Genomic DNA, 14,133 nt, shown 5'->3' with positions numbered 1-14,133 from the left:
TTTTTTTTGCCCACGAAAGAAGGCCTAATTCAAACATACTGAATCCAAATGCTAACAGACAGCTAACAATCCTTCAGTGGTTTGTACAAGGTTATTTTTGGTATCAAGGGTAACATATTGAATTCCATGTCCTGATTAAATAAATTTATATAGTTTTAATAATAGTTAAAGATAATTCGAATTTTTATCTTGCATAGATCGGTTATGGTCTCTTTATCTAATATTCTCCCCTTTTGCTGTAACATTGACAATATTCCACCAATCTAAAGTCTAAAATCTTCTGAATAAAAGTGGATGAGCTTTTTTTAGTTTCAAACCAGCTACTATTTTCTGATTAAATATTTTTATAAAATGTTGCAAATTATGTAGTTACAGTCTTGAAGGATAAGCAGCAGCAATTGATTTTCAAACGATGTCTTTTTTATACTAATAATAGTTTTTGACATAATAAAAACCGATGGTTTCATTGTCAAGAGGTAACTTTTGTAATAGAACTCAGTTTCTTTAGCTTGATTTAATCATTGGTTTTAAATGCATATTCTAAAAGAGTAATTGTCATATTTTTAATTATATTATTACCATGCAGTTTATTATTAGAAAATAAAATAATTGCTTCAAAAAAGCGATGAGATTGCTTTTTTGAAGCAATTGATTGGAAGGCTGGGACATTGTTGGAACTCAATATAATGCTTAATGGAATGCTAATACCATGTTTAAAAGCAGAAAAAGTTAGTGATGAACACAATGTACACTTATTGTAAAAATTATTGTTATGAATTTCTCTTTAAAGTCCTAAGACATAAAATTTTATATAGATTTATCTTTTTGCCATTAAATGACAATATCTTTATAATTATTGTGTAAATCTTTATCAGGATAGAATTCAGAAAACGATTTTATTTTGTCTTTTTTATATAAAATTATTAAGTTACTGATCCTCATTCCTAGATTGGCGAAGCACTGACTTTGGTGTTTGTAGACAATAAAAAGTAACATTAAAAATACTTGGTCATATAGTTTTGAACATAGCCACCGAGAAACTTATTCATTTCTGTGTTGTTGTTTTTTTAAATTTAGATAGATGGTTCTATAACAAAATCTATAGGTAAATGAAGAACGTTATTCCATTTCTATTTCTCGACTTTATCTTGAGGTAATTTAAAAACACGACAGTTATTAAATTTATTATAACTCCCATTATAATTCAAAACTCCACATTTGTTTGGCATAATAAAAAAGCCTTTTAAAAACATTACTGCGAACGTTTCAAACGCTTTCACTTTAATAAAATCATTGGCCTTCGCTAGTTTAGTCAAAAAACTAGGATTGCGCGTCCTGTGTTAAAGTAGGCCTTGGTATTATTCAGAAAGTTTAATAACAAATTTTATTGTTTAAGTTAAATGTTTGAATAAAAAAACTTAAAAATCAAAAAACAAGTTTAAATTAAGAGATTTTAGTAATATTTTCGAAATTCTAGAATATTTAAGAAGAATTTAGGTGTTTTTAAAAGGTTTTTCAAATATGAGGAAATTTTAGAACTTTTTTGGAGTCGTGGTTACCCTAAAATAACGGTTCCAAAATTAATTAATGTATTTTAAAACTGTTCTCCCTTCAGGTGTATTTTATAGTAAAACGGTGCAACTTTAATGCATCTTAAGAATATATATTTTTTCTTTTGATGAGCTTATATAAAACTTTCTCATTTTATAAAGCTTATATAAAGCTTTCTCATTTGAAACCATCAAAACATAGTTAGAAAAAGTTGGGCAAAGTTTTTACAAAAATAATCATGTGTTTTTGTCTATATTAAATATTGCTAAAGAGTTATTTTTAGATGTTTATAAAATATTGTTAATTTGTTTTTGGTTTTCAGAGTATCTTAAAAAATGATACATAAAAATTTGAAAAAAAAGAAACAAAGGAAACTTGAAAGAAAAGAAATGAAGGAAACTTAAAAGAAAAAAATAACAAAGCGGTAAGTTAGCCATAATAGCAGGATTAAAATTCCATTGATCTCCCTCAGTTTTAAAACCAGCCATTTAGTGTTTTTTTTTAACTAACACTTAGTTTTTTGGTGAGATTTTGACTTGGACAGAAGTAAATAAGCCTGCAGATTTTTTAATCTTATTCATTGCAAAAAGTATATATAAATTTGATATAAAATATGAATATAATGTTAAAGACCTCCAACTACGACTTTGTGGGTAAAGCGTGAAGTAGTAGCCTTCCACGCACGGATAAAATTAAATTTTTTTAGGCATTTCAAATAAGTAAAAATTAAGTCAGTTGACCCATAACCTGGTGAATTATAGGTTATCTGGCTGCTTGAACATGGAAAAAAGCTTGCTATTTTTATTTATTTCCTCTCAACTTGACCTTTAACTGATAATAGTTTATATGCTACTGGTTATGAAAATTAATGTCAGCTTGCTGTATCTCAGTGGAAGTTTTTCAGCTGGAACCTTTAAAGGTTAAACGCAGTAGTATCAATCACCTACTACCTTTTTCGCTGAAAACTTTTCCCATGAATTTTAGATTGTTAATTTTTTTATGCAAGAGCATGTAAATAAATAATAATGTAGGCAATGTTTTAGAAATTACAGTATGACAATGTTTCGGCATTCCAATCTCGCACACGTAACTGGAATTTTGATAATGTTTCTCCATAAAAACGGAAGTTCAATAAAAACCGAAACTTACAGAAGATATGCTGCCATCTAATGTATCATTATTAATATTTAAATAAAAAAAATTAAAAATAAGCAAAAAAAAGACAAAGGCCTTGTCATCAAGCCCCTATAGTATACACACAAACGTCTCTTAAACGTCAAATCAATGTTTTAACAAAACGTTTAGATTTGGTCGATTATCCGTTTATAATGAAATCCAGATTAACGTTTACAACAAACGTATATAGAACGTCTATTATAGGATTATTATGCTTGTAAAAGCGTTCAGATTTGGTCTTAATTACGTTTAAACCTAGTCTAGTTAAAGTATATAAAATATTTATATTTAGTCTAAGTAAACGTATCTTAAACTTTTAAATCATGCCTAATAGTTTCTTTGATTTAGTTAACGTGGTTTCAATTTATAAAAGTTTAAAAACTTATATATATATATATATATATATATATATATATATATATATATATATATATATATATATATATATATTACATATATATATATATATATATATATATATATATATATATATATATATATATATATATATATATATATATCAAAATAACGTTACAACTTTTTAACTTTATATAAGTATTAAAAGCTATATAGGTCTTGAAATTTATAAAAAAGATATAGTTATGAAAGCAATGAAATTTATAAATAATATAGAGTTATAAAAGATCTGGTCCTAATTTTTATATTTTCATAACTATTAGAATGTTTATAAACTTTTAGACTATACTACATATACTATACTTTTATATTATAAAACCGTACCATCCATGTTTATTTTCGAGACAAACATGTTTAACGTTGTGACATAACATAAGCAGCGGTTTTTACCAGCTCTTTTTTATAGCAAATGTAACTAAACTAAGTTAAAATGCATTAAAAATATAAAAATAATTGATTTGTTATTAAACCTCTTAATTATAGTAAAGATGAATTCCTACTGTTACACAATCATACCAGCGTTTACAAAATGAATTTAAACTGTTCATAAAACTTACGAAAAAAGTTCTTGCAGCAGGACTTTTATAACAAGAGATCTGCAACTCATATATATATATTAACTGTGTCATTGTGGTCATCAATAATTTCTAAAACATCGGAGTTCATTGATTTGTTGGCATTTAGGAAGGTAGGTTGTCGCGAAAAAAGCTTTTTAATTTTTATGAATTAAAGTGGCGCACCCGATACGTGTATACTACTTATTTATCAATCGTTTTACTTTTAATTGTTGTAAGGAAGTGGATCTTGAAAACGCATTTAAGCCTATTTTAGTTACTTATCCAATAAAAAATACTTTTTAGCAGTACATTTTTTTTAATATATAAATTTCGTTTTAATAATGCATATTTAAACTGCGTGACTCAAGTTATTATAAGTGCTTTCTGACCAAAGGCTATATTACTATATTATAATATAATATACGTTTATTAAACGCTGATCAAGCGTTTAGAATAACGACTTATATAAGGCAATACTGTAAACGTTTGCTCAACGTTTAATTAACCTATGTATTAAAAGATTTAAAGTGCAGATTTTAAATCTATAAATGCTAACGTTTAATTACGGTTTACAATATTGACTAACGTAAAACGATGTTTTATACGTTTGATAGAAATTTAGTAAACGTGTATATAAAAAAGTTTGAAGTATGCATTTCAAATCAAGGATCAATTTTTAGTCCATCCAGGCAGCTAAACGTTTTATTTGTTTTTCGACCAAATTTGATTAAATATTGACCAACTCTGAACCAATCTCTGTTTACTGGGTAAGGTAATCAATTTCTACAACTTGTAGCAATTGTTTACTTTACCCAGTAAGGTAATCAATTTCTACAAGTTGTAGAAATTGTTTACCTTATGTAAATTTGCAAATTCTTGTTAAATAAAACAAGTTAATACATAATCACAATCTGATGCGATAAATTGCAAAAAGAAATAAAAAGATGATGTAAAAAGTATTACATGATCTTTTATTAATAAGAAATTGATTTTGCGCTGAATCTTCACAATACTTGCAACTATAAGACATACCGATGTGGAAAGTTTATAATAGTTTATTGGATAAAAATCATTTTTCAAGCACATTTTTGTTTTATAACAACAAGCAGTACTTTACCACTAAACAAAAATACGGTTATAGGACCATAATTCAAAGCCAAATGGTGATTCATGAGAACGGGTAAAAATATATTGTTTTAACTTACGATCTTGCTATTACAAAAATTGAGCTACAGACTAAAAATACAAAAGCGAGCACTTTTAAGAGTTTAGTTTTCCGTCTTGGAATATTGCAGATAATGAAAGCTTACTTCAAGGCAATAGAAAAACTTCTAGTTTATTGTGCACGGTTGCCATAGACAATGACAACCCAGCTGAGCCAAGAACGCCACTGGGCAGATACACATAAAGGTAAACTGTGATGCAAACTTTGAAGATTAATAATTTTGGCTAAGGAAAATAATTTAGTTTGAATGTTCAAATTAAATTATATTTTGACTTTATATCCCGACAACAAAAAAACCTGAAGAATATGAACCAGTACATAAAACGAAACTACTTGAAAATGCAGCATATGAGGCCACACCAAACTCTGGATGAAATTTTAGCCGGATTGACTTACTAGTTAAAAATTAATGACAGTTTATGTTTAAATTTTGTTATTTTTTGCTACATAGACCTCAAAAAGTTACAGATTACTGTGATACTGAATCACTATTTTAAAAAAAGGTTACATGAGTGTTATATTATGTAATATCAACAATTTTCACTATAATTCTTTTATTGCTGTATGCACCATTTTCATTCTAAAGGCAAAAGCAGTAATTGGCTAATTGAAGCGTGGTTTTACTTGGCTTATGCAAAGCGTAAATATGTCAACATTTATAAACACTACTATTACTGTTATCAACCCTTAACGCAGTGTTAACGTTTCTCAAACAAAACTTGAGAAAACCTTTACACCATCAATTCTAAGCTTAACAAAATATTCCACTAAAAATTTAGCAAAACTGAATTGGTTGACATAACTTTATAAGCTTAAAATTGAATACATTGCAACAACAGATAATCATCGCAGTGAGCAACAACACGAACTTTAACAGATTCTAATTTTCCATCGGTAATTTTTATTTCACTTCAGGTTAAGATATCACATAAGTGTTGACCTTATCTTATACATTTTTTATATTAACTTTGCTCCTCCACCTTGCTGCTTGATGTTTGATTTACAGTTCCGGCCTTTTTCTTTATACCGTTGTTTGAAAGTACCGTTTTAAATGTACACTTACAAGAGCTAGAATGGTCACTTATGGGGCGCCTAGTTGAACTAAAATCAACCATACATACTTTATCTTAATAATAAAATTTGTATGGAAATTTAAAAATAAAGGTAATATACGTTTCTTTGTTAAAAACATTTATATTATTTATTTTTAAAGAGATTAGAAACTTATAAAAAACTTTCTTTAAATATAAACGTAAATATCTATAAATATCTACCTTGGGTAATTGTAATTAAAGCCCCATTAGATCTTTAGCAAGTCGAGTAGTTCTTTTAGGGGATATGTTTTATTAAAAATAACTCAAGAAACAATTGATTTGGCTGCTCTCTCAATTTTTTGCTGTTAATGGTTTTCCGTGAACTTTATTTGCGACCATTAAAAAGGCAAACCTTTTCTAAAAGGCAGACACATGTGCTACACATTTAGATTTTTTAAAATTTTGGTTTGCTCTTTAAGTGGATCTTTTTTATACAACAACCAAATTAGCAGATTAGGCAAAAAATCATCGTACCTATTGTTAAGGTACAAAGTAATTATAACATTTATATTTAAAGTAATATAAATATAACAATTATTTTTAATCTACTTTGAAATCATTTGTTTTAGACACAGTTAGCGCACAAATTTTCGATTTAATCGTGAATACTTGCTTGACTTGGCATTGCAGAAAGTTACAAAATCTTAGTTTACAAAATTAAACTATGCCTTTTACAAAATTTAATCTGAATTTATATCAAATAATAATCCATTAACTTTAATTTGGCGAGTAAAATTCCGCCAAGTACCTTAGAGTTTGAATCTTATATTAAACCGTGTAATACTATTATGGAAGAATCTAGTAAATCTAAGCGAGATTAGAAAAACTTTTAATAGTCTTAAAAATAATAAAAGTGCGGGCATTGAAAAAAGTAGTAAAAATGTTGTTAATTCAGTTTTTGATATTATAGAACTGTCATTATTTCATATTTTCGACCTTTCATTAAACTAGTAGTTGTGCCAAAAAAACTTAAAGTTGCCGTAATCACTCTAATTTTTAAATTTGGTGGCAAAACTAATATTTCCAACCATAGACCTATTTCCGTCTTACCTTGCTTTTTAAAATTATTGGAACGAATTATGTATAACAGACTTTATAACTATTTGATGTTAAACATTTTAATAATGAATTTGGGTTTAAAAAGACAAATCAACTAACCATGCGGTAATCAAACTGATTAATCGTGTATCAGATGCATCCAATTATGACTATTTAACCTTAGGAGTTTTTATTGATCTGTCAAAAGCCTTTGAAACTGTTAACGATAAAATACTTATAAAAAAACTGGAACTCTTTGGAGTAAGAAATAAAAACTTACTTTGGTTTGAAGATTACCCGGCGAACAGGTCACAATGTATTATTTATAAAAAAAATTGAAAAACAAAAACACATTACATATGGTGTGCCCAAAGGGACAATCTTAAGACCATTATTATTTTTATTGTATACAAATGATTTGTACTTAGCATCAAATATTTTAAATGTTATATTGTTTGCAGACGACTCCAATCTTTTTTGTTCCAACAAAAACATACAAGTTCTTTTTAAAATATTTAATGAAGAACTATTAAAAATAAACACGTGGTTTAAAAGTAATAGATTTTCGTTAAACGTAGAAAATACAAAATTTATGTTACTTTCCAAACCTAGTTAAGGTGATGATGTTCCTCTAAAATTACCTTATCTTTTAATCAATAAAGCATTTATTGAAAGGGAACCAATCGTTAATTTTGTAGGAGTAATGCTAGATGAAAATTTGTCATGAAAACCTCATATAAAATACATAGAATGAAAATCTCAATAAATATTTTTGTTTTATATAATACTAAACCATATCTCAATACTGCTTCCTTGAAAAAAAATATACTTTTCGTTTATTCATTGTTTTATCTCTGCTGCAATATTGTATGGGGTAGTACTAATTATGTAAATTAAAAAAACGATATAGTAAGCAAAAAAACGCATGCAGGATTGTATTTGGTGCACAAAAAACTTTTTATTGCCAACCTCTTTTAAGAAAGCTTGGTGCCCTAAGTATCTTTAAACTTAATATACACCAAGTTCTATAATTTATGTTTAAAATAAAACATGGGCTTTCTCTTATTATATTTCAGTCTTACTTTAATGAAATCTCGCACAAGTATCCTACTAAATTTTCAATTAACAAATTTATGGTACCAAAGACTAATTCAAAACTAAATTCTTACCAAATCCAATACCGTGGACCGTTTCTATGGAAACACTTTTTAAAATTTATTACCAAAAAAAATACAAAAAAGTACAAAAAAATACAAAAAAAAATACAAAAAAAATAATATTCAAAATATCTCTTTGGAACAATTGAACAAAACAGGAAAGAATGAAGGAGTCTCTTATTACAAAATGACTTTGATTTAAAATATCTCTTTTAAAATAAATACATAAATAATATAAATAATATAAAAAAGTAGTTATTGACACTACTTCTTTTTGTCGCAGTTTTATTTTTATTTAATTTTTTTTTGTTAAAAAACTCTAATATTTTTATGTTGTTGTTTATCTTTGATATATTGCATTATATTTCAACATTATATTTATATTATATTATATTTATATTGTAATTAACGTGTGTAAAATTCTTAATATGTACTTAGCTAATTTTCTTTTTGTGTTATACTTTTTGTTGATATGACAAAGAAAAAAATAAATCAAGGTTGACCGAGGGAGGATAGAACATTGAATGCAGCGTGACTTATTTAGGCAACTGCTTCAAATCTATTTGCAGAAATGAGTTGATTGTGATATAGTTATTTCTTTTCATTTAGCACAAGTGCCACTATTTCTATGCTATCTTGACGGCAATATGCAGAAAACACCAAAGTCAGCAATAATGGCTTCATTAAATAAGCAAAAATAAACCAAGTAACCTCAAAGTGCTAATATTATTATTCTCGTCATTTTTTTACTACATTTCATTCATTTATTTATTTATTTTAGTTATTTTATTACTTTTTTGTTTCTTAACTTCTAAAGATGTGCGGCCGTGGCGCAGTGGTTAGAGCGCTTGCTATAAATGCAGGAGACCCGGGTTTAAAATGAGCTCTGGACATATTTTTGCGTCACGGCAAGGAAGGAAGCGACAACTTCCTGGTTCAATGCACTTCCGCGGTGCTCTGTGACAAAACCATAAGGTCTTCTTGGAGCTTCTTAATTCAAAAAAAAAATTTCATTTTTTAAATGTTGTTGCTTATACATTACGGATTCTTATAAGCGTTACTATTGGGATTCGGTGATAAGACCAATTTACGCCTTCTTCTTATTCCAGCCAATTGTACTTTTTTATATTGTTGCACATAATAAACTTTTTTAACGGCGGAATAAACTAACTTAACTATATACGATAGATATTTTAGTCTACATCAAATAAAAAACGTAACTCTTAGCTCTATAATTTTTTCAAAAATGTTTTATCGATGATTTATGCAATCTGATTTAAAATTATCATTATAGCTTTTGATCGGTGCATATTTCGATCGGTCAAAAATTTAATTAAAGCTGAATTAAACTTAAAGTTTCTGCAAATTTTATTCTGCAATAGTGCGAGCAATTCTACTATGATTAGTATTAATCCCTATTAGATTTTACAAATCTTCGCTTGAGAAAAAATAATTTAAATAAAACTCGGCTCATGGACTAATGACTCAATTGCATTAAACACTAAAAAGTAGCAAGGAAGTAACAAATCTATTTCAAAAGATTTGACAAAAATTAAGTTGACGCTGTTGAGCGCAATTTATATGAAGACTCCAAATTGATGTCCTTTAGATTCACTATTAGTTGTAGGAAAATTATAACATGTTTTTTGGAATTTTTTATAAAAGCTGTTTTTTGGGATTAATACGTCTACAAAATTTGAAATGAATTAAAAATTGTCTAAACGACACCAAGTAACTAAGTGAGCTGGTTTATGAATTCAGCGTGATTTTATATCTTTTGACGAAAATAATGATTATATGTAACAAATGAAAATGTTTCTGCTTACGATTTTCTATGAACTTAATCTTTTACTATTTTATATATGAATACTACCATTCACTGGATTACATTTTTATTATTTTATATATGTATACTATAATTTACTAGATTATACTTTTTAATACTAGGTTATACTTTAGTCATTTTATATATGTATACTATAATTTACTACAATTTACTATAAGCTTAATCTGCAGCTAATTCTAATCTTCTCACCCACTAGTGATTGCGCTCTTTATTTTTCATCATCTTTTTCTTTATTTGATGAAAAATACCTTCACATATAAAAATTAAATGACCGATTTTTTTTTTTTTTAACCATGTCTGTTAACTTTTTAACACTTTCGTTCCGAATAAACCGTATTGCAATTCACTCGTGAGTTGATAAAACTAGCTTTCAAATGACGACTGACTCGCATAGCAGTTAATCAGCAATTATGAATATTTCAAAATATCTTTAGCAATAGGGAAAAACTTATAATTTTTAAAGTAGGTGCTTCTAACCATTTGTTAGTTGAATTTACAGATCGCTCAAAAATCAAATTTAAAAAACCGCTAAAAAATAGATTAGATTATACTAATATGAATGAGATTCTTGATATTTTTTTGATGATAGTGGAGAACTTTTTCGTTTGGTTACCACTATAAATGCCTCTTTTATTTTGTATTGAAAACGTTTTTATCGAAAAAACTGTTTTTGTATTTCTTGCATATTTCTTTTAGATTACATTAAAAAACTATATACTTTTGATTATGTTATCATGGCATATTTAAATCAAGTAACTAAGAAAATAGAATATTTGATATTTTAGTTTCCCCTCCGGCTAAATGCCATTATATGCCACATACCAAGGCCTGCAATGACGAGTTAAACTCATTAAAGAACATCATTATCCTCGCATACGCCATATGTTAATGATTTTAAAAAGCAATAATGATTGTGAGTAAAAGTCTAATATAGTCGAGTTAAAAAGATAGCAGGGAGAATGTGGACATATATCTAACCATATGTTAAGATGTGCAGTTTACGTTGAACATCAAGTTAACTTGATAATAACTGTTGTTACGTTCGCCGTTATACAAAAATACCTTATTTACCAAAGAAGTTATATATTATCATGAACCAAATGTTCGGCAAAAAAAAAAAAAATTATCCAGAAAGTTTTAACTAGTAGTTTTATGTTATACCTTTTCAATTCTTTTTTATCTAAACTCCAAAATAGCTGATTTTTAATCAGTTGCGTAAGAGTTAACGTAACAAACTTTTATCTGCCTCTGACTTGGTGCGAGTTGAAACCCTGAGTTTTTTCAGTTTAGTTACAATTGTATTTATTCATTTGCTGCTTTTTAATTCTTAAAACTGAATATATATACATATATATAAATATTTATATACATATATATATATATATATATATATATATATATATATATATATATATATATATATATATATATATATATATATATATATATATATATATATATATATATATGTATATATTACATATATATATATATATATATATATATATATATATATATATATATATATTTATATATATCTATATATATATATATGTATATATATATATATATATATATATATATGTATATATATTACATATATATATATATATATATATATATATATATATATATATATGTAATATATATATACATATATATATATATATATATATATATATTTATATACATATATATATATAGATATATATATATATATATATATATATATATATATATATATATATATATATATATATATATATATATATATATTACATATATATATATATATATATATATATATATATATATATATATATATATATATATATATATATATATATATATATATATATATATATATATATATATATATATATATATATATATATATATATATATATATATATATATATATATATATATATATATATATATATATAAATATATATATATATTTATTATTTATTTTTAAGTTTATGTTTGTTTTGGAAAACCTTAAAATTAGAAGGTATAATTGCTGAAATATAATATATTACAAGTAAACGATGTCTATGTTATGTATTTTTATAGACTATATTACATCGATGGTTATTTGTTTTAAAACATACTTTTAGTGGTCGGTAAAATTTATAAATAAAGTAAAAAAAGCATTTCTGTATTAATATAAAAATATACTTAAGACATTGTCGAGTAAATTAAAAAAAACTCCTTACCCATTTCATATATTTTCTAACAAACATAACTATTTTTTCAGTTAAATATAAAAACATAAGCAAATTTCATTACTACATGTTCTTGTAAAGTAAATGCTTTGAGCATACATTTATCTATATTTAATAATGGTTTGACGGTTCATTAGTATAGTTTACTAGTTTGATGTTGAGCCATTGATAAAAATCAAACTTTTAATTTTTTGAAATTATTAATAAATTATTCAAAACAATTGTTAAAGTTCTTTTTAAGTTAACAACGATTTTATAATCTCCTATATTTAACTTTTTAGTTGATTAAAACATTTTATGCCATAGACGAATTGTAAATATATATATATATATATATATATATATATATATATATATATATATATATATATATATATTTATATGTATATATATATATATATATATATATATATATATATATATATATATATATTTATATGTATATATTAAATGTATATATATATATATATATATATATATATATATATATATATATATATATATATATATATATATATATATATATATATATATATACATATATGTATATATGTTTATGTATATTTGTATATAAAACCGCTCTCAACTACTCCAGAACATTTAATTTTACAAAATTCAGATCGTTTTATAACAGAACGCAATATTTATTTTTTCTTCAGTGACTTGATTATTGTTTTGGCACGCTGGGGCACTAATCCATGAAGCGCCCTCTTTTTACAAATAACTTTGTAATTTGATACGGGGTAATTATTGCAAATGTATTTACAATGTCATAAAAGTTCATATCTATAGTAAGTGCAGATTCAATATATAGAATCGCCAACCTATTAAGACAATCACCAGTCATTCCCAATCTCAAATAAGACTTAATCTTTAAAATAATACTAAACTTAGTAGTAGTGTCCCTTCGAATGTGTTTGATACAAAACCCTTGGCAGCCATTGCAACCGAGGTAATGGCGAGAAAGTGTCAGAGTACTTTGTTTTATAAGAAAACGTGAACAAAAATTTACGCAAATATCTTTAAACGAAAGTGCATGCAAATGTATACTTTAGTATATTATTATAAATATTATAATATGCGATTTTAAATACTACATTATGTTATATCAAGTTTCGCAGTTTTACTTGCGTTGCGAAATAGCATTATGATCTCTAACGGTTGATTAATCTTTTGTTTGTTAAATAATTTTAAAATTTTGCTTGAATTAAAGTCTGTATTGCCGAGTGGTTAGTACTTCGATATCCTAGACCAGAGGTATCCAGGTTGAAATATTTATGACAGTTGGAAAGCAATGTGGAATAAAGCTAAGCCGGTTGCATCTGGCCTTGATATAGAAATTAAATTGTTTAAAAATAATAGCAGAAAACAATTCCACAATAAAAATGCGAGTAAAATGAGTGAAAAAAAAAAAAACAAAAAAAAAAAAAAAGAAAAGAAAAAAAAAAAAAAAAAAAAAAAAACAAAAAAAAACAGATTTCTGAAACCATCAGCTTTCTTTGGAACTATTAAAAAGTATTAGAGGAGGAATTAATAAATGCTATGTTCGCAAAAAATATTTTAAAGATATAGTCAGTGAAGACTTTTTTAAGAAATTTAACACATAATAATGATTCATAAAGCCAATTTCGGGGCAAAACATCTAAGTGCACTGGAAATATTGAATGCTTTGGCAGAGTGCGAATTAGAAAGTACAGGGTGTGGAAAATGTTTCTGTACAAAAGTATAATTTAAAAAAATTATCTGTATGGTTTTTTCTGTGAACATATAGTGTGTTTTTAGTATTCTTTTGTATTCCTTCGTATTCTTTTAGCATTTTTTAGTATTGTTTTGTTTTAAGTTAA

At 25.6% G+C, this 14,133-nt stretch overlaps 1 protein-coding gene across 1 annotated transcript in view; it reads right to left on the bottom strand.

The window, feature by feature from the left end:
• LOC136091427 (uncharacterized) overlaps positions 1 to 12,474 on the bottom strand; it is a 139,405-nt gene extending 126,931 nt beyond the window's left edge. The window contains exon 1 of the mRNA XM_065819005.1: positions 12,281 to 12,474. Within this exon, the coding sequence (XP_065675077.1) occupies positions 12,281 to 12,337 (57 nt within the window). The 5' untranslated portion in view covers positions 12,338 to 12,474. The remainder of the gene's footprint in view (positions 1 to 12,280) is intronic.
• Between the last annotated feature and the right edge of the window lie 1,659 nt (positions 12,475 to 14,133).

Source organism: Hydra vulgaris, chromosome 15, assembly GCF_038396675.1.
Source record: "Hydra vulgaris chromosome 15, alternate assembly HydraT2T_AEP".
NCBI classification, from domain to species: domain Eukaryota; kingdom Metazoa; phylum Cnidaria; class Hydrozoa; order Anthoathecata; family Hydridae; genus Hydra; species Hydra vulgaris.
The sequence above is the reverse complement of the archived record's forward strand: the minus strand, read 5'-3'. Positions and strand labels throughout refer to the sequence as shown.